The sequence below is a fragment of the Oncorhynchus kisutch genome, linkage group LG17 (genome assembly GCF_002021735.2).
Source record: "Oncorhynchus kisutch isolate 150728-3 linkage group LG17, Okis_V2, whole genome shotgun sequence".
Lineage (NCBI taxonomy): Eukaryota > Metazoa > Chordata > Actinopteri > Salmoniformes > Salmonidae > Oncorhynchus > Oncorhynchus kisutch.
This window is the reverse complement of record NC_034190.2, coordinates 58404561-58429947: the sequence shown is the minus strand read 5'-3', so window position 1 is coordinate 58429947 and position 25387 is coordinate 58404561. Positions and strand designations below refer to the sequence as shown.

Sequence of the window (25387 nt, the reverse complement as noted above, 5' to 3'; positions counted from 1 at the left end):
GAGAAAAACAAGCCCTACGTCCATTAAGTTGCTAAAGCACACAAACACATTGTGTAGAGAGGGATGGATACCAGGGTGTGTATTTGAGATACAGCACATTGCGGAGAGATCCTTTCTGTGGAGACGTGACGTCATGAAATGATGCAATCCTCTTCTCAGCTGGTAGTAATATTGTACATTTCCTGTAAGTAAGTCGTAGTTGTTTTGAAAGCTTTTCTCTCAGGCAAGGTTTCTCAGAACGGCTCTAATACTTGTGCTCCCTGTGGCATTACAGTCACGGAGCACATTCTGGATAAGGGCTTTTGGGAGGGTTCAGGATCAGCTTATCAGGTCTCAGCTTTCAGTTCATTCTGCAGACCTGTGCATACCGAGCTACTGACCATGGACAGCTGGAGTGTTTGGTTGCTATGTGTATGTGAGGGACTTGGCCCCACTTCTCTGGTCTAATGAAGTTTTAAGGAGCTCAGAGGTCCACACCCTCTATGGCTCTAGTGACGCAAAAAAAACGAAATAAACCTTTCCTGTGAACACTCCAATATGACTGATACCTACCGCATATGTAATTCATGAATGGAATGTTAACCACTAGACTGAATGACAGCAAACATCACATGCTCAAATCTGTTGTTTTACTGCCGTGCAAAGCCCCTGTCTCTCATAGACTCATACTGGGTATGTCTTCATGAAGTAGTATTGAGAAAAATTTATGGAAGGGTCTCAGTGTGCAGAACGTACCGCCCTGAACCTTACAAAGACCCTGTGTAAAAACACCCTGGTGTGAGCAATGGGACATTCCCCGGTTCCAGCAGGATTCTATGAATTATGGACTGGGGAGACTGCTTTGTTTGTTACATTTGTCATAACTGAAATCATGAAATCCCGTTGCAATTCAGGACTTAGGAATGTGTCCCTAATATTAATAAGCATTTCTTTAATTTGATTGTCATAAGGAATGCATTCCTGGAAATTAAAATTGAAATCTGAATGACCACATTGAGGTGGATTGCAGAAAAGAGTCTGGTAGCTACCAAATGTTGATGGTACAGAGATGTGCATGTGCCAAGTGAATCACATCCCACTCAACCCAACGCATAGGATCACATTACATTCTTTATCAGCTATGGAAATTCCTCTGTTATGAAGAGCTGTAACGGAAGGAGAATGAAAGTCAATATGACACTGGGGTGAGATACAACACAACATAGGTCAACTGCCTGATGCTGCTCACTCTTCCCATGTTTGGATTTAAGATCTTTCCTGTCAGGTGCACTATGGGGAAATCTGTGTCCTGACTCCGTGTTGAGAGCACAGAGTGAAGGCCAACTGCGTGTGAGTCAGAGATTTGAACAGTATCTGTATCTCAACGTATCTCGATCTGTGTCTGTGTCCAGCCTGAAATCACACCAGATTCGTAAGAATAGGCCGATTGTTTTCAAGTGGTGTCGGTGCGTACCAGTCAGAGCAGCGTGTAATGTGACCTAGTGAGGGTGAGGGTGGTGTGGGTGTTCTCCTGTTGAGAGCGGGGTGGAGTCACTCCCTCTTAATATCTCCAGCCTGAGATCCAAGAGGAGAAGAGACAGAGCAGCTGAAGCACACACTATACACACACTATACACACATACACTATAAGTACACCCACAAGTACATTGACCAAAAGAAAGATTTTCACACACACATACTCACAGAACACACATCTACACACTGGAAACACACATTCACATACAGCAACACCCTCTGATACCGTCAGACATCTGAAGTGACCCTTGAGAGAGAGAAAGAGAGGACTTTACTGCCTAGACATGCTGAGGGGGACACTTCTCTGGGCTGGCCTGATGGGATTCTATGTCATCATCACCCAGTGTCCAGCCTCTTGCCAGCTGAGCGAGGACGACGCAGAGACCCTCGTGGAGCTGCACAACAGCTACCGTGGCCAGGTGGTGCCCAATTCCACCTACATGCATAAATTGGTAAGGGCAGCATGACTGGGGGGGGCGGATAGGAGGTTCTCTACCTGTCCGCTGCGGGATGGGTTCAGTCTGGGCACCTCTGCATCAGAATAGGTGGAAATAATACGTTTTAGCCCTTTGTGGTGAGGAGCTTCTTGGATATTGGGATACTACTGTATGGCTGGTGGGATTGATGGAGTTTACCCCTGTTTTGACTTCTGTCACCTGGTGTGGTTAGTTATACTCATTGTTCTCATGAGGTTAACATGTATTAGAATTGATCTCAGGTGGATGTAGATACATAGGTTTCTTCTGTTGAGGGGATTTTTGATTGATATTTATGCTTGTGCAATGCTGCCAGTTATTCAGTATTGTACATGAAATGGGTGCTTCAGTACCTTAAAATATCTCAAAAGTATTCAGCTTTAAAACGGTCTTGCATCAAAACTGAACTCTGCCTGCATCTACAGTGTCATGGCCATGGCTTTGACATGACATCAGCATGTCATAAATGACAAGAAGCTTGTTGTGCAGAACATTTACCACAGTGCCGCAGAAGATGCATCATACCTAATACATATCTGACAGTCCCAGGGACAGGTCTCTGCCTGTCTCTCTGTTAAGATGAACGCAACACCGAGGCCATTTTCATGAATGGGTTCATATCATTAATTCATAGCATGAAAGCATTAATTGCAGTTGAGTGGAATCATGAGTCATCATGACCAACAAAACCGCAACATTCCAACAGTTAAACAGTAACTTCCTGTGAAGCATTGCATCATCCTTACCTTCTGTGAATGACAGTTTATTATATGTCCTGGGACAGGAATGTCCGTCAAAACAACACAGTAATAAATGACTTGGAGAAAGACAGATCATGTGGACTATACAAGAAGAAACAGAACATACCTGTTTGAAACAAGGAATGAATGTCACTTTTTATGTGTATTTTTATGGAAGATTCAATGACATTTTAATGGGTGTTTCAAAACATAGCCATATGTCATTGACTCATATATCACAGCTTTCTACGTCACTACTTGGTGATCAATTGATTGAGTCAGGTTTCATCTGCAGAGTCACACCCCATGGCGACGTTCGGCGGTCACCGACCTTCTAGCCATCGCTGATCCCTGTTTCATTTTTGGGGTTTTGTCTTGTCTTCCGTCACACCTGGTTCCAATCCCATCAATTACATGTGTATTTAACCCTCTGTTCCCCCTCATGTGATTGTTTATTGTAAGAGCTTGTGCACGTCTGTCCTGGTGTGCGTCAGGGCACGTCTGTCCTGGTGTGCGTCAGGGCACGTCTGTCCTGGTGTGCGTCAGGGCACGTCTGTCCTGGGGTGCGTCAGGGCACGTCTGTCCTGGTGTGCGTCAGGGCACGTCTGTCCTGGTGTGCGTCAGGGCACGTCTGTCCTGGTGTGCGTCAGGGCACGTCTGTCCTGGGGTGCATTGGGTTATGTGCCCATTATTTGATTGTTCTGTTTCCTGGTGTTTTTTGTTGTTGTTATTAAACTGCGCCCTTTGGAAACATCGTTTTTGCTCTCCTGCGTCTGACTTCTCTGCCGCCAGTACGAACTCCTTACGTTCAGTTCAATTCCTATCCAAGTATTGTAATGAGCAAGAGGATGAGATGGCACTTGACAGATAAGGCTTGATCTTGATTTAGCTCGGCAAATGTTATGGTGGTAATTGGTTCGAAGAGATGCAGTATTGTACGAACGCGTATTGTCTTTGTATCATGACCTGTCCAGACAGAGACGTCCAGTGTGGAGTCATGTGAAGTTCAGTTTATTTGTCCAGTCACCCCATGACTCTAAACAAACAGAGGTCTTGTGTTGGAGGCCGGGGATACTAGTTGAAATTCCACAACATCTTGCATCCTAGCCTCAGGACATCAGATCTCCTTCTCTCTGTTCTTGGGCAAACAGAGCTGTACATGTTTGTCATGCTTCAGCCAGAGAAAACAAAGGCGTCCCCCTGACCATCTGGTCAGCATTAGATGCTGTGTCCAGCACATGGAAAATCAATGACATTCCACCGAACAAGGAGAGGGACCAACTTTGGCGGAATTCGTGACACTGAAACTATGTGGGATAAATTCACATTCCTCAACCACTAATACCCATATAACTGAAAGGTTGCTTATAAGTTCCTTCGTTAAAGGTTTGATTTAATAAGGAAGGATCATACAAAGGAGTATGTGGTTTACATGGGAATGTTGGTGTGACTAATGTACAGTATGGTTTATGTCTAGTTTAAAGGTGTAACTAATGTAATGTACAGTATGGTTTATGTCTAAAGTTAAAGGTGTGACTAATGTAATGTACAGTATGGTTTATGTCTAGTTAAAGGTGTGACTAATGTAATGTACAGTATGGTTTATGTCTAGTTAAAGGTGTGACTAATGTAATGTACAGTATGGTTTATGTCTAAAGTTAAAGGTGTGACTAATGGAATGTACAGTATGGTTTATGTCTAAAGTTAAAGGTGTGACTAATGTAATGTACAGTATGGTTTATGTCTAGTTTAAAGGTGTGACTAATGTAATGTACAGTATGGTTTATGTCTAGTTAAAGGTGTGACTAATGTAATGTACAGTATGGTTTATGTCTAGTTTAAAGGTGTGACTAATGTAATGTACAGTATGGTTTATGTCTAGTTAAAGGTGTGACTAATGTAATGTACAGTATGATTTATGTCTAGTTAAAGGTGTGACTAATGTAATGTACAGTATGGTTTATGTCTAAAGTTAAATGTGTGACTAATTTAATGTACAGTGTGGTTTATGTCTAAAGTTAAAGGTGTGACTAATGTAATGTACAGTATGGTTTATGTCTAAAGTTAAATGTGTGACTAATTTAATGTACAGTGTGGTTTATGTCTAAAGTTAAAGGTGTGACTAATGTAATGTACAGTATGGTTTATGTCTAAAGTTAAAGGTGTGACTAATGTAATGTACAGTATGGTTTATGTCTAGTTAAAGGTGTGACTAATGTAATGTACAGTATGGTTTATGTCTAAAGTTAAAGGTGTGACTAATGTAATGTACAGTATGGTTTAGGTCTAGTTAAAGGTGTGACTAATGTAATGTACAGTATGGTTTATGTCTAGTTAAAGGTGTGACTAATGTAATGTACAGTATGGTTTATGTCTAAAGTTAAAGGTGTGACTAATGTAATGTACAGTATGGTTTATGTCTAGTTAAAGGGGTGACTAATGGAATGTACAGTATGGTTTATGTCTAAAGTTAAAGGTGTGACTAATGTAATGTACAGTATGGTTTATGTCTCAAGTTAAAGGTGTGACTAATGTAATGTACAGTATGGTTTATGTCTAAAGTTAAAGGTGTGACTAATGTAATGTACAGTATGGTTTATGTCTAGTTAAAGGTGTGACTAATGTAATGTACAGTATGGTTTATGTCTAAAGTTAAAGGTGTGACTAATGTAATGCACAGTATGGTTTATGTCTAGTTAAAGGTGTGACTAATGTAATGTACAGTATGGTTTATGTCTAAAGTTAAAGGTGTGACTAATGTAATGTACAGTATGGTTTATGTCTAGTTAAAGGTGTGACTAATGTAATGTACAGTATGGTTTATGTCTAAAGTTAAAGGTGTGACTAATGTAATGTACAGTATGGTTTAGGTCTAGTTAAAGGTGTGACTAATGTAATGTACAGTATGGTTTAGGTCTAGTTAAAGGTGTGACTAATGTAATGTACAGTATTGTTTATGTCTCAAGTTAAAGGTGTGACTAATGTAATGTACAGTATGGTTTATGTCTAGTTAAAGGGGTGACTAATGTAATGTACAGTATGGTTTATGTCTAAAGTTAAAGGTGTGACTAATGTAATGTACAGTATGGTTTAGGTCTAGTTAAAGGTGTGACTAATGTAATGTACAGTATGGTTTATGTCTAGTTAAAGGTGTGACTAATGTAATGTACAGTATGGTTTATGTCTAAAGTTAAAGGTGTGACTAATGTAATGTACAGTATGGTTTATGTCTAGTTAAAGGGGTGACTAATGGAATGTACAGTATGGTTTATGTCTAAAGTTAAAGGTGTGACTAATGTAATGTACAGTATGGTTTATGTCTCAAGTTAAAGGTGTGACTAATGTAATGTACAGTATGGTTTATGTCTAGTTAAAGGTGTGACTAATGTAATGTACAGTATGGTTTATGTCTAAAGTTAAAGGTGTGACTAATGTAATGCACAGTATGGTTTATGTCTAGTTAAAGGTGTGACTAATGTAATGTACAGTATGGTTTATGTCTAAAGTTAAAGGTGTGACTAATGTAATGTACAGTATGGTTTATGTCTAGTTAAAGGTGTGACTAATGTAATGTACAGTATGGTTTATGTCTAAAGTTAAAGGTGTGACTAATGTAATGTACAGTATGGTTTAGGTCTAGTTAAAGGTGTGACTAATGTAATGTACAGTATGGTTTAGGTCTAGTTAAAGGTGTGACTAATGTAATGTACAGTATTGTTTATGTCTCAAGTTAAAGGTGTGACTAATGTAATGTACAGTATGGTTTATGTCTAGTTAAAGGGGTGACTAATGGAATGTACAGTATGGTTTATGTCTAAAGTTAAAGGTGTGACTAATGTAATGTACAGTATGGTTTATGTCTAAAGTTAAAGGTGAATAATGTAATGTACAGTATGGTTTATGTCTAAAGTTAAAGGTGTGACTAATGTAATGTACAGTATGGTTTATGTCTAAAGTTAAAGGTGTGACTAATGTAATGTACAGTATGGTTTATGTCTCAAGTTAAAGGTGTGACTAATGGAATGTACAGTATGGTTTATGTCTCAAGTTAAAGGTGTGACTAATGTAATGTACAGTATGGTTTATGTCTCAAGTTAAAGGTGTGACTAATGTAATGTACAGTATGGTTTATGTCTAGTTAAAGGGGTGACTAATGGAATGTACAGTATGGTTTATGTCTAAAGTTAAAGGTGTGACTAATGTAATGTACAGTATGGTTTATGTCTAAAGTTAAAGGTGTGACTAATGTAATGTACAGTATGGTTTATGTCTAAAGTTAAAGGTGTGACTAATGTAATGTACAGTATGGTTTATGTCTCAAGTTAAAGGTGTGACTAATGGAATGTACAGTATGGTTTATGTCTAAAGTTAAAGGTGTGACTAATGTAATGTACAGTATGGTTTATGTCTAGATAAGGTGTGACTAATGTAATGTACAGTACGGTTTATGTCTAGTTAAAGGGGTGACTAATGTAATGTACAGTATGGTTTATGTCTAGATAAGGTGTGACTAATGTAATGTACAGTATGGTTTATGTCTAGTTAAAGGTGTGTCTAATGGAATGTACAGTATGGTTTATGTCTAAAGTTAAAGGTGTGACTAATGTAATGTACAGGATGGTTTATGTCTAAAGTTAAAGGTGTGACTAATGTAATGTACAGTATGGTTTATGTCTAGTTAAAGGTGTGACTAATGTAATGTACAGTATGGTTTATGTCTAGTTAAAGGTGTGACTAATGTAATGTACAGTATGGTTTATGTCTAGTTAAAGGTGTGACTAATGTAATGTACAGTATGGTTTATGTCTAGTTAAAGGTGTGACTAATGTAATGTACAGTATGGTTTATGTCTAGTTAAAGGTGTGACTAATGTAATGTACAGTATGGTTTAGGTCTAGTTAAAGGGGTGACTAATGTAGTGTACAGTATGGTTTATGTCTCAAGTTAAAGGTGTGACTAATGTAATGTACAGTATGGTTTATGTCTAGTTAAAGGTGTGACTAATGTAATGTACAGTATGGTTTATGTCTAAAGTTAAAGGTGAATAATGTAATGTACAGTATGGTTTATGTCTCAAGTTAAAGGTGTGACTAATGTAATGTACAGTATGGTTTATGTCTAAAGTTAAAGGTGTAACTAATGTAATGTACAGTATGGTTTATGTCTAGTTAAAGGGGTGACTAATGGAATGTACAGTATGGTTTATGTCTAAAGTTAAAGGTGTGACTAATGTAATGTACAGTATGGTTTATGTCTAAAGTTAAAGGTGTGACTAATGTAATGCACAGTATGGTTTATGTCTCAAGTTAAAGGTGTGGCTAATGGAATGTACAGTATGGTTTATGTCTAAAGTTAAAGGTGTGACTAATGTAATGTACAGTATGGTTTATGTCTAGATAAGGTGTGACTAATGTAATGTACAGTACGGTTTATGTCTAGTTAAAGGGGTGACTAATGTAATGTACAGTATGGTTTATGTCTAGATAAGGTGTGACTAATGTAATGTACAGTATGGTTTATGTCTAGTTAAAGGTGTGACTAATGGAATGTACAGTATGGTTTATGTCTAAAGTTAAAGGTGTGACTAATGTAATGTACAGTATGGTTTATGTCTAAAGTTAAAGGTGTGACTAATGTAATGTACAGTATGGTTTATGTCTAGTTAAAGGTGTGACTAATGTAATGTACAGTATGGTTTATGTCTAGTTAAAGGTGTGACTAATGTAATGTACAGTATGGTTTATGTCTAGTTAAAGGTGTGACTAATGTAATGTACAGTATGGTTTATGTCTAGTTAAAGGTGTGACTAATGTAATGTACAGTATGGTTTATGTCTAGTTAAAGGGGTGACTAATGTAATGTACAGTATGGTTTATGTCTCAAGTTAAAGGTGTGACTAATGTAATGTACAGTATGGTTTATGTCTAGTTAAAGGTGTGACTAATGTAATGTACAGTATGGTCTATGTCTAAAGTTAAAGGTGTGACTAATGTAATGTACAGTGTGGTTTAGGTCTAAAGTTAAAGGTGTGACTAATGTAATGTACAGTATGGTTTATGTCTAGTTAAAGGTGTGACTAATGTAATGTACAGTATGGTTTAGGTCTAAAGTTAAAGGTGTGACTAATGGAATGTACAGTATGGTTTAGGTCTAGTTAAAGGTGTGACTAATGTAATGTACAGTATGGTTTAGGTCTAAAGTTAAAGGTGTGACTAATGTAATGTACAGTATGGTTTATGTCTAGTTAAAGGTGTGACTAATGTAATGTACAGTATGGTTTATGTCTAGTTAAAGGTGTGACTAATGTAATGTACAGTATGGTTTATGTCTAGTTAAAGGTGTGACTAATGTAATGTACAGTATGGTTTATGTCTAGTTAAAGGTGTGACTAATGTAATGTACAGTATGGTTTATGTCTAGTTAAAGGTGTGACTAATGTAATGTACAGTATGGTTTAGGTCTAGTTAAAGGGGTGACTAATGTACTGTACAGTATGGTTTATGTCTCAAGTTAAAGGTGTGACTAATGTAATGTACAGTATGGTTTATGTCTAGTTAAAGGTGTGACTAATGTAATGTACAGTATGGTTTATGTCTAAAGTTAAAGGTGAATAATGTAATGTACAGTATGGTTTATGTCTCAAGTTAAAGGTGTGACTAATGTAATGTACAGTATGGTTTATGTCTAAAGTTAAAGGTGTAACTAATGTAATGTACAGTATGGTTTATGTCTAGTTAAAGGGGTGACTAATGGAATGTACAGTATGGTTTATGTCTAAAGTTAAAGGTGTGACTAATGTAATGTACAGTATGGTTTATGTCTAAAGTTAAAGGTGTGACTAATGTAATGTACAGTATGGTTTATGTCTCAAGTTAAAGGTGTGACTAATGGAATGTACAGTATGGTTTATGTCTAAAGTTAAAGGTGTGACTAATGTAATGTACAGTATGGTTTATGTCTAGATAAGGTGTGACTAATGTAATGTACAGTACGGTTTATGTCTAGTTAAAGGGGTGACTAATGTAATGTACAGTATGGTTTATGTCTAGATAAGGTGTGACTAATGTAATGTACAGTATGGTTTATGTCTAGTTAAAGGTGTGACTAATGGAATGTACAGTATGGTTTATGTCTAAAGTTAAAGGTGTGACTAATGTAATGTACAGTATGGTTTATGTCTAAAGTTAAAGGTGTGACTAATGTAATGTACAGTATGGTTTATGTCTAGTTAAAGGTGTGACTAATGTAATGTACAGTATGGTTTATGTCTAGTTAAAGGTGTGACTAATGTAATGTACAGTATGGTTTATGTCTAGTTAAAGGTGTGACTAATGTAATGTACAGTATGGTTTATGTCTAGTTAAAGGTGTGACTAATGTAATGTACAGTATGGTTTATGTCTAGTTAAAGGTGTGACTAATGTAATGTACAGTATGGTTTAGGTCTAGTTAAAGGGGTGACTAATGTAATGTACAGTATGGTTTATGTCTCAAGTTAAAGGTGTGACTAATGTAATGTACAGTATGGTTTATGTCTAAAGTTAAAGGTGAATAATGTAATGTACAGTATGGTTTATGTCTCAAGTTAAAGGTGTGACTAATGTAATGTACAGTATGGTTTATGTCTAAAGTTAAAGGTGTAACTAATGTAATGTACAGTATGGTTTATGTCTAGTTAAAGGGGTGACTAATGGAATGTACAGTATGGTTTATGTCTAAAGTTAAAGGTGTGACTAATGTAATGTACAGTATGGTTTATGTCTAAAGTTAAAGGTGTGACTAATGTAATGTACAGTATGGTTTATGTCTCAAGTTAAAGGTGTGACTAATGGAATGTACAGTATGGTTTATGTCTAAAGTTAAAGGTGTGACTAATGTAATGTACAGTATGGTTTATGTCTAGATAAGGTGTGACTAATGTAATGTACAGTACGGTTTATGTCTAGTTAAAGGGGTGACTAATGTAATGTACAGTATGGTTTATGTCTAGATAAGGTGTGACTAATGTAATGTACAGTATGGTTTATGTCTAGTTAAAGGTGTGACTAATGGAATGTACAGTATGGTTTATGTCTAAAGTTAAAGGTGTGACTAATGTAATGTACAGTATGGTTTATGTCTAAAGTTAAAGGTGTGACTAATGTAATGTACAGTATGGTTTATGTCTAGTTAAAGGTGTGACTAATGTAATGTACAGTATGGTTTATGTCTAGTTAAAGGTGTGACTAATGTAATGTACAGTATGGTTTATGTCTAGTTAAAGGTGTGACTAATGGAATGTACAGTATGGTTTATGTCTAAAGTTAAAGGTGTGACTAATGTAATGTACAGTATGGTTTATGTCTAAAGTTAAAGGTGTGACTAATGTAATGTACAGTATGGTTTATGTCTAGTTAAAGGTGTGACTAATGTAATGTACAGTATGGTTTATGTCTAGTTAAAGGTGTGACTAATGTAATGTACAGTATGGTTTATGTCTAGTTAAAGGTGTGACTAATGTAATGTACAGTATGGTTTATGTCTAGTTAAAGGTGTGACTAATGTAATGTACAGTATGGTTTATGTCTAGTTAAAGGTGTGACTAATGTAATGTACAGTATGGTTTATGTCTAGTTAAAGGTGTGACTAATGTAATGTACAGTATGGTTTAGGTCTAAAGTTAAAGGTGTGACTAATGGAATGTACAGTATGGTTTAGGTCTAGTTAAAGGTGTGACTAATGTAATGTACAGTATGGTTTAGGTCTAAAGTTAAAGGTGTGACTAATGTAATGTACAGTATGGTTTATGTCTAGTTAAAGGTGTGACTAATGTAATGTACAGTATGGTTTATGTCTAGTTAAAGGTGTGACTAATGTAATGTACAGTATGGTTTATGTCTAGTTAAAGGTGTGACTAATGTAATGTACAGTATGGTTTATGTCTAGTTAAAGGTGTGACTAATGTAATGTACAGTATGGTTTATGTCTAGTTAAAGGTGTGACTAATGTAATGTACAGTATGGTTTAGGTCTAGTTAAAGGGGTGACTAATGTACTGTACAGTATGGTTTATGTCTCAAGTTAAAGGTGTGACTAATGTAATGTACAGTATGGTTTATGTCTAGTTAAAGGTGTGACTAATGTAATGTACAGTATGGTTTATGTCTAAAGTTAAAGGTGAATAATGTAATGTACAGTATGGTTTATGTCTCAAGTTAAAGGTGTGACTAATGTAATGTACAGTATGGTTTATGTCTAAAGTTAAAGGTGTAACTAATGTAATGTACAGTATGGTTTATGTCTAGTTAAAGGGGTGACTAATGGAATGTACAGTATGGTTTATGTCTAAAGTTAAAGGTGTGACTAATGTAATGTACAGTATGGTTTATGTCTAAAGTTAAAGGTGTGACTAATGTAATGTACAGTATGGTTTATGTCTCAAGTTAAAGGTGTGACTAATGGAATGTACAGTATGGTTTATGTCTAAAGTTAAAGGTGTGACTAATGTAATGTACAGTATGGTTTATGTCTAGATAAGGTGTGACTAATGTAATGTACAGTACGGTTTATGTCTAGTTAAAGGGGTGACTAATGTAATGTACAGTATGGTTTATGTCTAGATAAGGTGTGACTAATGTAATGTACAGTATGGTTTATGTCTAGTTAAAGGTGTGACTAATGGAATGTACAGTATGGTTTATGTCTAAAGTTAAAGGTGTGACTAATGTAATGTACAGTATGGTTTATGTCTAAAGTTAAAGGTGTGACTAATGTAATGTACAGTATGGTTTATGTCTAGTTAAAGGTGTGACTAATGTAATGTACAGTATGGTTTATGTCTAGTTAAAGGTGTGACTAATGTAATGTACAGTATGGTTTAGGTCTAGTTAAAGGTGTGACTAATGTAATGTACAGTATGGTTTATGTCTAGTTAAAGGTGTGACTAATGTAATGTACAGTATGGTTTATGTCTAGTTAAAGGTGTGACTAATGTAATGTACAGTATGGTTTAGGTCTAGTTAAAGGGGTGACTAATGTAATGTACAGTATGGTTTATGTCTCAAGTTAAAGGTGTGACTAATGTAATGTACAGTATGGTTTATGTCTAAAGTTAAAGGTGAATAATGTAATGTACAGTATGGTTTATGTCTCAAGTTAAAGGTGTGACTAATGTAATGTACAGTATGGTTTATGTCTAAAGTTAAAGGTGTAACTAATGTAATGTACAGTATGGTTTATGTCTAGTTAAAGGGGTGACTAATGGAATGTACAGTATGGTTTATGTCTAAAGTTAAAGGTGTGACTAATGTAATGTACAGTATGGTTTATGTCTAAAGTTAAAGGTGTGACTAATGTAATGTACAGTATGGTTTATGTCTCAAGTTAAAGGTGTGACTAATGGAATGTACAGTATGGTTTATGTCTAAAGTTAAAGGTGTGACTAATGTAATGTACAGTATGGTTTATGTCTAGATAAGGTGTGACTAATGTAATGTACAGTACGGTTTATGTCTAGTTAAAGGGGTGACTAATGTAATGTACAGTATGGTTTATGTCTAGATAAGGTGTGACTAATGTAATGTACAGTACGGTTTATGTCTAGTTAAAGGGGTGACTAATGTAATGTACAGTATGGTTTATGTCTAGATAAGGTGTGACTAATGTAATGTACAGTATGGTTTATGTCTAGTTAAAGGTGTGACTAATGGAATGTACAGTATGGTTTATGTCTAAAGTTAAAGGTGTGACTAATGTAATGTACAGTATGGTTTATGTCTAGTTAAAGGTGTGACTAATGTAATGTACAGTATGGTTTATGTCTAGTTAAAGGTGTGACTAATGGAATGTACAGTATGGTTTATGTCTAAAGTTAAAGGTGTGACTAATGTAATGTACAGTATGGTTTATGTCTAAAGTTAAAGGTGTGACTAATGTAATGTACAGTATGGTTTATGTCTAGTTAAAGGTGTGACTAATGTAATGTACAGTATGGTTTATGTCTAGTTAAAGGTGTGACTAATGTAATGTACAGTATGGTTTATGTCTAGTTAAAGGTGTGACTAATGTAATGTACAGTATGGTTTATGTCTAGTTAAAGGTGTGACTAATGTAATGTACAGTATGGTTTATGTCTAGTTAAAGGTGTGACTAATGTAATGTACAGTATGGTTTATGTCTAGTTAAAGGTGTGACTAATGTAATGTACAGTATGGTTTAGGTCTAAAGTTAAAGGTGTGACTAATGGAATGTACAGTATGGTTTAGGTCTAGTTAAAGGTGTGACTAATGTAATGTACAGTATGGTTTAGGTCTAAAGTTAAAGGTGTGACTAATGTAATGTACAGTATGGTTTATGTCTAGTTAAAGGTGTGACTAATGTAATGTACAGTATGGTTTATGTCTAGTTAAAGGTGTGACTAATGTAATGTACAGTATGGTTTATGTCTAGTTAAAGGTGTGACTAATGTAATGTACAGTATGGTTTATGTCTAGTTAAAGGTGTGACTAATGTAATGTACAGTATGGTTTATGTCTAGTTAAAGGTGTGACTAATGTAATGTACAGTATGGTTTAGGTCTAGTTAAAGGGGTGACTAATGTACTGTACAGTATGGTTTATGTCTCAAGTTAAAGGTGTGACTAATGTAATGTACAGTATGGTTTATGTCTAGTTAAAGGTGTGACTAATGTAATGTACAGTATGGTTTATGTCTAAAGTTAAAGGTGAATAATGTAATGTACAGTATGGTTTATGTCTCAAGTTAAAGGTGTGACTAATGTAATGTACAGTATGGTTTATGTCTAAAGTTAAAGGTGTAACTAATGTAATGTACAGTATGGTTTATGTCTAGTTAAAGGGGTGACTAATGGAATGTACAGTATGGTTTATGTCTAAAGTTAAAGGTGTGACTAATGTAATGTACAGTATGGTTTATGTCTAAAGTTAAAGGTGTGACTAATGTAATGTACAGTATGGTTTATGTCTCAAGTTAAAGGTGTGACTAATGGAATGTACAGTATGGTTTATGTCTAAAGTTAAAGGTGTGACTAATGTAATGTACAGTATGGTTTATGTCTAGATAAGGTGTGACTAATGTAATGTACAGTACGGTTTATGTCTAGTTAAAGGGGTGACTAATGTAATGTACAGTATGGTTTATGTCTAGATAAGGTGTGACTAATGTAATGTACAGTACGGTTTATGTCTAGTTAAAGGGGTGACTAATGTAATGTACAGTATGGTTTATGTCTAGATAAGGTGTGACTAATGTAATGTACAGTATGGTTTATGTCTAGTTAAAGGTGTGACTAATGGAATGTACAGTATGGTTTATGTCTAAAGTTAAAGGTGTGACTAATGTAATGTACAGTATGGTTTATGTCTAAAGTTAAAGGTGTGACTAATGTAATGTACAGTATGGTTTATGTCTAGTTAAAGGTGTGACTAATGTAATGTACAGTATGGTTTATGTCTAGTTAAAGGTGTGACTAATGTAATGTACAGTATGGTTTAGGTCTAGTTAAAGGTGTGACTAATGTAATGTACAGTATGGTTTATGTCTAGTTAAAGGTGTGACTAATGTAATGTACAGTATGGTTTATGTCTAGTTAAAGGTGTGACTAATGTAATGTACAGTATGGTTTAGGTCTAGTTAAAGGGGTGACTAATGTAATGTACAGTATGGTTTATGTCTCAAGTTAAAGGTGTGACTAATGTAATGTACAGTATGGTTTATGTCTAAAGTTAAAGGTGAATAATGTAATGTACAGTATGGTTTATGTCTCAAGTTAAAGGTGTGACTAATGTAATGTACAGTATGGTTTATGTCTAAAGTTAAAGGTGTAACTAATGTAATGTACAGTATGGTTTATGTCTAGTTAAAGGGGTGACTAATGGAATGTACAGTATGGTTTATGTCTAAAGTTAAAGGTGTGACTAATGTAATGTACAGTATGGTTTATGTCTAAAGTTAAAGGTGTGACTAATGTAATGTACAGTATGGTTTATGTCTCAAGTTAAAGGTGTGACTAATGGAATGTACAGTATGGTTTATGTCTAAAGTTAAAGGTGTGACTAATGTAATGTACAGTATGGTTTATGTCTAGATAAGGTGTGACTAATGTAATGTACAGTACGGTTTATGTCTAGTTAAAGGGGTGACTAATGTAATGTACAGTATGGTTTATGTCTAGATAAGGTGTGACTAATGTAATGTACAGTATGGTTTATGTCTAGTTAAAGGTGTGACTAATGGAATGTACAGTATGGTTTATGTCTAAAGTTAAAGGTGTGTGACTAATGTAATGTACAGTATGGTTTATGTCTAAAGTTAAAGGTGTGACTAATGTAATGTACAGTATGGTTTATGTCTAGTTAAAGGTGTGACTAATGTAATGTACAGTATGGTTATGTCTAGTTAAAGGTGTGACTAATGTAATGTACAGTATGGTTTATGTCTAGTTAAAGGTGTGACTAATGGAATGTACAGTATGGTTTATGTCTAAAGTTAAAGGTGTGACTAATGTAATGTACAGTATGGTTTATGTCTAAAGTTAAAGGTGTGACTAATGTAATGTACAGTATGGTTTATGTCTAGTTAAAGGTGTGACTAATGTAATGTACAGTATGGTTTATGTCTAGTTAAAGGTGTGACTAATGTAATGTACAGTATGGTTTATGTCTAGTTAAAGGTGTGACTAATGTAATGTACAGTATGGTTTATGTCTAGTTAAAGGTGTGACTAATGTAATGTACAGTATGGTTTATGTCTAGTTAAAGGTGTGACTAATGTAATGTACAGTATGGTTTAGGTCTAGTTAAAGGGGTGACTAATGTAATGTACAGTATGGTTTATGTCTCAAGTTAAAGGTGTGACTAATGTAATGTACAGTATGGTTTATGTCTAAAGTTAAAGGTGAATAATGTAATGTACAGTATGGTTTATGTCTCAAGTTAAAGGTGTGACTAATGTAATGTACAGTATGGTTTATGTCTAAAGTTAAAGGTGTAACTAATGTAATGTACAGTATGGTTTATGTCTAGTTAAAGGGGTGACTAATGGAATGTACAGTATGGTTTATGTCTAAAGTTAAAGGTGTGACTAATGTAATGTACAGTATGGTTTATGTCTAAAGTTAAAGGTGTGACTAATGTAATGTACAGTATGGTTTATGTCTCAAGTTAAAGGTGTGACTAATGGAATGTACAGTATGGTTTATGTCTAAAGTTAAAGGTGTGACTAATGTAATGTACAGTATGGTTTATGTCTAGATAAGGTGTGACTAATGTAATGTACAGTACGGTTTATGTCTAGTTAAAGGGGTGACTAATGTAATGTACAGTATGGTTTATGTCTAGATAAGGTGTGACTAATGTAATGTACAGTATGGTTTATGTCTAGTTAAAGGTGTGACTAATGGAATGTACAGTATGGTTTATGTCTAAAGTTAAAGGTGTGACTAATGTAATGTACAGTATGGTTTATGTCTAAAGTTAAAGGTGTGACTAATGTAATGTACAGTATGGTTTATGTCTAGTTAAAGGTGTGACTAATGTAATGTACAGTATGGTTTATGTCTAGTTAAAGGTGTGACTAATGTAATGTACAGTATGGTTTATGTCTAGTTAAAGGTGTGACTAATGTAATGTACAGTATGGTTTATGTCTAGTTAAAGGTGTGACTAATGTAATGTACAGTATGGTTTATGTCTAGTTAAACGTGTGACTAATGTAATGTACAGTATGGTTTAGGTCTAGTTAAAGGGGTGACTAATGTAATGTACAGTATGGTTTATGTCTCAAGTTAAAGGTGTGACTAATGTAATGTACAGTATGGTTTATGTCTAGTTAAAGGTGTGACTAATGTAATGTACAGTATGGTTTATGTCTAAAGTTAAAGGTGTGACTAATGTAATGTACAGTGTGGTTTAGGTCTAAAGTTAAAGGTGTGACTAATGTAATGTACAGTATGGTTTATGTCTAGTTAAAGGTGTGACTAATGTAATGTACAGTATGGTTTAGGTCTAGTTAAAGGTGTGACTAATGTAATGTACAGTATGGTTTATGTCTAGCTAAAGGTGTGACTAATGTAATGTACAGTGTGGTTTATGTCTAAAGTTAAAGGTGTGACTAATGTAATGTACAGAATGGTTTATGTCTAGTTAAAGGTGTGACTAATGTAATGTACAGTGTGGTTTATGTCTAAAGTTAAAGGTGTGACTAATGTAATGTACAGTATGGTTTATATCTAGTTAAAGGTGTGACTAATGTAATGTACAGTATGGTTTATGTCTAGTTAAAGGTGTGACTAATGTAATGTACAGTATGGTTTATGTCTAGATAAAGGTGTGACTAATGTAATGTACAGTATGGTTTATGTCTAGTTAAAGGTGTGACTAATGTAATGTACAGTATGGTTTAGGTCTAAAGTTAAAGGTGTGACTAATGGAATGTACAGTATGGTTTATGTCTAGTTAAAGGTGTGACTAATGTAATGTACAGTATGGTTTATGTCTAAAGTTAAAGGTGTGACTAATGTAATGTACAGTATGGTTTATGTCTAGTAAAAGGTGTGACTAATGTAATGTACAGTATGGTTTATGTCTAGTTAAAGGTGTGACTAATGTAATGTACAGTATGGTTTATGTCTAGTTAAAGGTGTGACTAATGTAATGTACAGTATGGTTTATGTCTAGTTAAAGGTGTGACTAATGTAATGTACAGTATGGTTTATGTCTAGTTAAAGGTGTGACTAATGTAATGTACAGTATGGTTTATGTCTAGTTAAAGGTGTGACTAATGTAATGTACAGTATGGTTTAGGTCTAGTTAAAGGGGTGACTAATGTAATGTACAGTATGGTTTATGTCTCAAGTTAAAGGTGTGACTAATGTAATGTACAGTATGGTTTATGTCTAGTTAAAGGTGTGACTAATGTAATGTACAGTATGGTTTATGTCTAAAGTTAAAGGTGTGACTAATGTAATGTACAGTATGGTTTATGTCTAGTTAAAGGTGTGACTAATGTAATGTACAGTATGGTTTAGGTCTAGTTAAAGGTGTGACTAATGTAATGTACAGTATGGTTTATGTCTAGCTAAAGGTGTGACTAATGTAATGTACAGTGTGGTTTATGTCTAAAGTTAAAGGTGTGACTAATGTAATGTACAGTATGGTTTATGTCTAGTTAAAGGTGTGACTAATGTAATGTACAGTGTGGTTTATGTCTAAAGTTAAAGGTGTGACTAATGTAATGTACAGTATGGTTTATATCTAGTTAAAGGTGTGACTAATGTAATGTACAGTATGGTTTATGTCTAGTTAAAGGTGTGACTAATGTAATGTACAGTATGGTTTATGTCTAGATAAAGGTGTGACTAATGTAATGTACAGTATGGTTTATGTCTAGTTAAAGGTGTGACTAATGTAATGTACAGTATGGTTTAGGTCTAAAGTTAAAGGTGTGACTAATGGAATGTACAGTATGGTTTATGTCTAGTTAAAGGTGTGACTAATGTAATGTACAGTATGGTTTATGTCTAAAGTTAAAGGTGTGACTAATGTAATGTACAGTATGGTTTATGTCTAGTAAAAGGTGTGACTAATGTAATGTACAGTATGGTTTATGTCTAGTTAAAGGTGTGACTAATGTAATGTACAGTATGGTTTATGTCTAGTAAAAGGTGTGACTAATGTAATGTACAGTATGGTTTATGTCTAGTAAAAGGTGTGACTAATGTAATGTACAGTATGGTTTATGTCTAGTTAAAGGTGTGACTAATGTAATGTACAGTATGGTTTATGTCTAGTTGAAGGTGTGACTAATGTAATGTACAGTATGGTTTATGTCTAGTTAAAGGTGTGACTAATGTAATGTACAGTATGGTTTATGTCTAGTTAAAGGTGTGACTAATGTAATGTACAGTATGGTTTATGTCTAGTAAAAGGTGTGACTAATGTAATGTACAGTATGGTTTAGGTCTAGTTAAAGGTGTGACTAATGTAATGTACAGTATGGTTTATGTCTAGTTAAAGGTGTGACTAATGTAATGTGCAGTATGGTTTATGTCTAGATAAAGGTGTGACTAATGTAATGTACAGTATGGTTTATGTCTAGTTAAAGGTGTGACTAATGTAATGTACAGTATGGTTTATGTCTAAAGTTAAAGGTGTGACTAATGGAATGTACAGTATGGTTTATGTCTAGTTAAAGGTGTGACTAATGTAATGTACAGTATGGTTTATGTCTAAAGTTAAAGGTGTGACTAATGTAATGTACAGTATGGTTTATGTCTAGTAAAAGGTGTGACTAATGTAATGTACAGTATGGTTTATGTCTAGTTAAAGGTGTGACTAATGTAATGTACAGTATGGTTTATGTCTAAAGTTAAAGGTGTGACTAATGTAATGTACAGTATGGTTTATGTCTAGTTAAAGGTTTGACTAATGTAATGTACAGTATGGTTTATGTCTAAAGTTGAGAGACATAGTCATTGTCTTCCTCCATTGTTAACATAACAAACCATCCCTTATCGGTTTGAGGTCTTAACATTTCAATAGCGGAGAAGGACATTCCTCTTGCTACAGGCAGTATTACAAGGACATTCCTCTTGCTACAGGCAGTATTACAATGAAATTCCTCTTGCTACAGGCAGTAATAGAAGGAAATTCCTCTTGCTACAGGCAGTATTACAAGGACATTCCTCTTGCTACAGGCAGTATTACAAGGAAATTCCTCTTGCTACAGTCAGTATTACAAGGACATTCCTCTTGCTACAGGCAGTATTACAAGGAAATTCCTCTTGCTACAGGCAGTATTACAAGGACATACCTCTTGCTACAGGCAGTATTACAAGGAAATTCCTCTTGCTACAGGCAGTATTACAAGGACATACCTCTTGCTACAGGCAGTATTACAAGGAAATTCCTCTTGCTACAGTCAGTAATAGAAGGAAATTCCTCTTGCTACAGGCAGTATTACAAGGAAATTCCTCTTGCTACAGTCAGTAATCGAAGGAAATTCCTCTTGCTACAGTCAGTAATAGAAGGAAATTCCTCTTGCTACAGGCAGTATTACAAGGAAATTCCTCTTGCTACAGTCAGTAATCGAAGGAAATTCCTCTTGCTACAGTCAGTAATAGAAGGAAATTCCTCTTGCTACAAGCAGTATTAGAAGGAAATACCAATGTCGACTGGCGGGTGGCCGGGTCAGGAATTTTTCAATTATTAGGGTAGTATAAATTGGCACATACATGAAATAAAGAAATAGATCAATTCAAAACCATTAGCAGTAGAGTGTCATCTGCAAACTCCACCAATGTTTTTATAAGCATACCTCTTGTATTACAATCTGCCAGTGCTGTGCTATCTATATCAACCCTGAACGTTTGGTATTTAGATAGGGGTAGAGCGAGGATCATAGCTATTGGTTTAGAATGCCACTTGCAACAATTCATTTTTCCCTCTTTAGAATCAGAGTAAATGGACAGATGTGATTTTAGGATGAAACTTACTTGCAATGTGGTGGATATGCTGAATCGAATGATTCATTTGAAGTAGTTTGAACACTATTGGAACACTGATGGAACACTGATATAATACAGTTGCATAGCAGGCTATGTACAAAGAGTTTTGTTTTGGTCCTCAATGTTGGTTAATGTCTCCCTCTGTCGTTCAGTCTGCAGCACTACATCAGTACAGATGACAGGTAATGGTCAAGCAGATTATTGGTAGTTTACAGTAATACGATGGTTTGTCACTTTTTCCCCTTCAGAAATGGGATGAGAATCTGAAGATCATAGCTGAGGGCTATGCTGTGAAGTGTATATGGGAGCACAACCCGGATCTAGAGGAGCTGAACATGGGAGAGAACCTGTTTGTGTCCAACGGACTCTTTGACCCCAACATTGCCATGGAGAAGTGGTTCCTGGAGCACCTAGACTACGACTACAACAACAACAGCTGCCAGGATAACAAGATGTGTGGACACTACACTCAGGTGAGTGACACGGGGAGATAATGGTTACTGTATTTGTAGAATAGACTTCTTATAACACAGTATTACAACTGTGACAGGTTGAATATTCCTTTATGTCTTTACTCCTGTGTGTATAACCCCTGTGATAGTTGGTGATGATGATGATGATGATGAGGATAGTGATGGTGATGGTGATTATGGAGATGGAGATGATGATGGTGATAATGGTGGTGATGATGGTGATGATGATGGTGGTGATGAATATGGTGATGAGGTTGGTGATGATGATGGTGAGGATGGTAATGATGGTGGTGATGATGGTGGTGATGATGATGATGGTGGTGATGGTAAGGATGGTGGTAAGGATGGTGGTGATGATGGTGGTGATGATGATGGTGAGGATGGGGATGGTGGTGATGATGCTGATGATGATGGTGATGGTAATGATGGTGGTGATGATGATGATGGTGGTGATGATGATGATGATGGTGATGATGGTGGTGATGATGATGATGGTGATGATGGTGGTGATGATGATGGTAGTGATGGTGATGATGGTGGTGGTGATGATGATGGTGATGATGGTCATGGTGATGATGGTGAAGATGATGATGATGGTGGTGATGATGATGATGATGATGGTGATGATGGTGATGATGGTGATGATGGTGATGGTGATGATGATGATGATGGTGGTGATGATGATGATGATGGTGATGATGGTAATGATGGTGAAGATGGTGATGATGGTGGTGATGATGATGGTGATGATGGTGGTGATAATGATGGTGATGATGATGAAGACATCAATACAAGACTGCTGGGGATGTTTCAGATGGTGTGGGCGGACTCTCACTCAGTGGGCTGTGCTGTTCATCGCTGTGACACCATGGAGGGGCTGTCCTTTGAGAAAGCCACCTTCCTAGTCTGCAATTATTACCCAGCGTAAGTATGTCACCAGAGAACATGGACTAAATTACACATTCATCTCCTATTTCTACACTTAGACATTCAGTTAACATAATTAATCCTTACCATTGCATTTCACTGATTGCGTTAGGGTTAGCGTTACACCTGTAGAGACATTGTAATACCATTCTGGGGTTAGGGTTAGGGTTGGTCCCTGACTAACAGCCCTTACAGAGTGACCACTGACCTGTGTTACCTTTTGCATTTCAGAGGTAACTTTAATGATGAGAAACCCTATGAGGAAGGTGAATGGTGCTCCAAGTGTCCAGACAACCTGCCGCGATGTGATCAGAACCTCTGTGGTAGGAATTCAGCACATGTCAATCACACAACTCTGCCCGCAACTCCGCCTGCCTGCCCCCTCTCCTGTCCCACAAATGTATTTTACCTCACTATCTACCTCCATTGTCTTGGAAAACACACAGATGTAAAATCTTATTCTCTCCAACCTGACCTAAGTGTCGAGCCAATTGTGGTTGATCATGATATTCCCTCTTTGTGAAGATTGATTTGTTGCTTTGGGCTAGGGACCCTGTAATCAGATTCGAAGACAGATTTCTCATTATTGTTTCCCGCAGTGCCTGATGCCCCTGAGCTTACAGAGGAGACTGATGTAGAGAAGGAGACAATGGACAGCTCTCCCCCAGGCACTGATGAGCCCTCCACACACACAGCCACCACCACAGCCACAGCCACCACCACAGCCACCACCACAGCCACCGAGGACACACCGCCATCACCACCGAGGACACAACCAGACTACTCATCAGCCCCTGAGCCAACCATGACTGACAGAGAGGAGACAGGCACAGAGCCTGGGGATGAGGAGGAGGAGGAGGAGGAGGAGGAGGAGGAGGAGGAGCAGGAGCAGGAGGAGGAGAAGTGGGAGGGGGAGGAAAGAGCTACAGAGAGGGAGAAGGACAGTACTAGGGAACAACCTCCGGCCAACGCAGGAAGTGTTTCTACTTCCCTAATTCTGGTTACTAGCTTGATGCCTTTACTGTCACTAGGATTGTGAGGGAGTTGCATGAGGGAAAAGGTATCACACACACACACACACACACACACACACACACACACACACACACACACACACACACACACACACACACACACACACACACACACACACACACACACACACACACACACACTATCTGGATCTGAACTGGACATTGCTGGAAGTTGAATTACATTGTGATATAATTAAGCAAATAAGGGCTGAGGGGGTGTGGTATATGACCAATATACCACAGCTAAGGGCTGTTCGTATGCACGACGCATCGCAGAATGCCTGGATACAGCCCTTAGTTGTGGTATATTTGTCATATATATATATTGGTCATATACATTGGTCTGATATACCACGGCTGTCAGCCAATCAGCATTCAGGGCTCGAACCACCCAGTTTATAGTTAAGCAATAAGGCACGAGGAGGTATATAGAAAATATACCACGGCTAAGGGCTGTTCTTACGCACGACGCAAAGCGGAATGCCTGGATACAGCCCTTAGCCGTGGTATATTGGCCAAACACCACAAACCTCTGAGGTGCCTTATTGCTATTATAAACTGGTTACCAACGTAATTAGAGCAATAAAAATACATGTTTTGTCATTCCTGTGGTATACGTTCTGATATACCACGAGTGTCAGTCAATCAGCATTCAGTGCTCGAACCACCCAGTTTATAATTATGTATACAGCATGGATTTATATGAAATAAACCAAAGTAGCTCATTTGATGGTTATTTAGCCATTATTTGCTGGCAAATAATTACAGTTGGTAGTTTGCCATATGCCTTCTTAGCAATAAGCATAGAACATACAGTAGTTAACAATGTAATATAACAGTTGTATAAAAACAGTCACGACCTGTGACCAATCTAACAGCAACTACTTTTTAAAGCAAGGCACATCCTCTATAAACATGTGATTCCTAAGCCTAAAGGAGCATAACTATTGTCAATATTGAATATTTCTGTAAATGTCTGTATATAGAGTGTAATAAATATTGTTTGTTCTACTTGTCGGTTCCATGTGTCATATACTGCGAATACATGTGTCTCACTACCACAAAGAACAGAAACCAGCAGCCTGATAAGCAGACGAGCTCCTCATCAAAATGACCTCTTTTAGGGCCATAAAAATGTGAGTTCAAAGGTTATTCTGTATCAGAATATGCTTTGTGTCTTCCTACAGTCCTTTCTTTCTGTAACGTTTTATCATTCTCACTCTCCTTTCACCATTTTCACCTGTTAGGTGTGTTGCATGTCAAATAGATATATAACGAAGTGGAGAAAACAAACAGCAGAAAAACAGAGTCGGCCAATGCAAAGGAAGGGATAAAGTGGTTGGTGAGAAAGTGCAAAGCCCTGTTAACAAAAGGTTAACACCTGGGGTGAAAATTTAAAAAATCCAAACACATCTGGCTCAGCCTGGCCTGGCTTACAGTCAGCAGCACAACTGAAATATTCATTTACCACTTCTCTGTGAGGCTATTTCTGGAGGTGCATTTAGACACTCAGGCCTCCACAGCGTTCACAGAGAAATGAGAATTAATCCAGGGGGGCCCGGGCTCCACTTATAGGGTACCCAGAACTGAAGGACTTTCTCGCTCCCTGGCTTGGTATTTTAGATAGATTTTTAAGAGACTTGATTTAAAAAAAAAACTCTCCTAGGCATTGAAATGTCACGTTACATCACGGGCTCGTTAAATGCATGTCCTCCTTAGATGA

The 25387-nt window shown here is 36.5% G+C and overlaps 1 protein-coding gene across 1 annotated transcript; it reads left to right on the top strand.

Moving 5' to 3' along the window:
- The first annotated feature begins 1583 nt into the window (after positions 1-1583).
- Positions 1584-24675, top strand: LOC116354425 (peptidase inhibitor 15-like). The gene is made up of 5 exons (XM_031794180.1): positions 1584-1967; positions 21479-21703; positions 22518-22627; positions 22862-22953; positions 23230-24675. The coding sequence occupies exons 1-5, from the start codon at positions 1800-1802 to the stop codon at positions 23667-23669; spliced, it is 1035 nt and encodes a 344-aa protein (XP_031650040.1). The 5' UTR covers positions 1584-1799; the 3' UTR covers positions 23670-24675.
- The last annotated feature ends 712 nt before the right edge of the window (positions 24676-25387 follow it).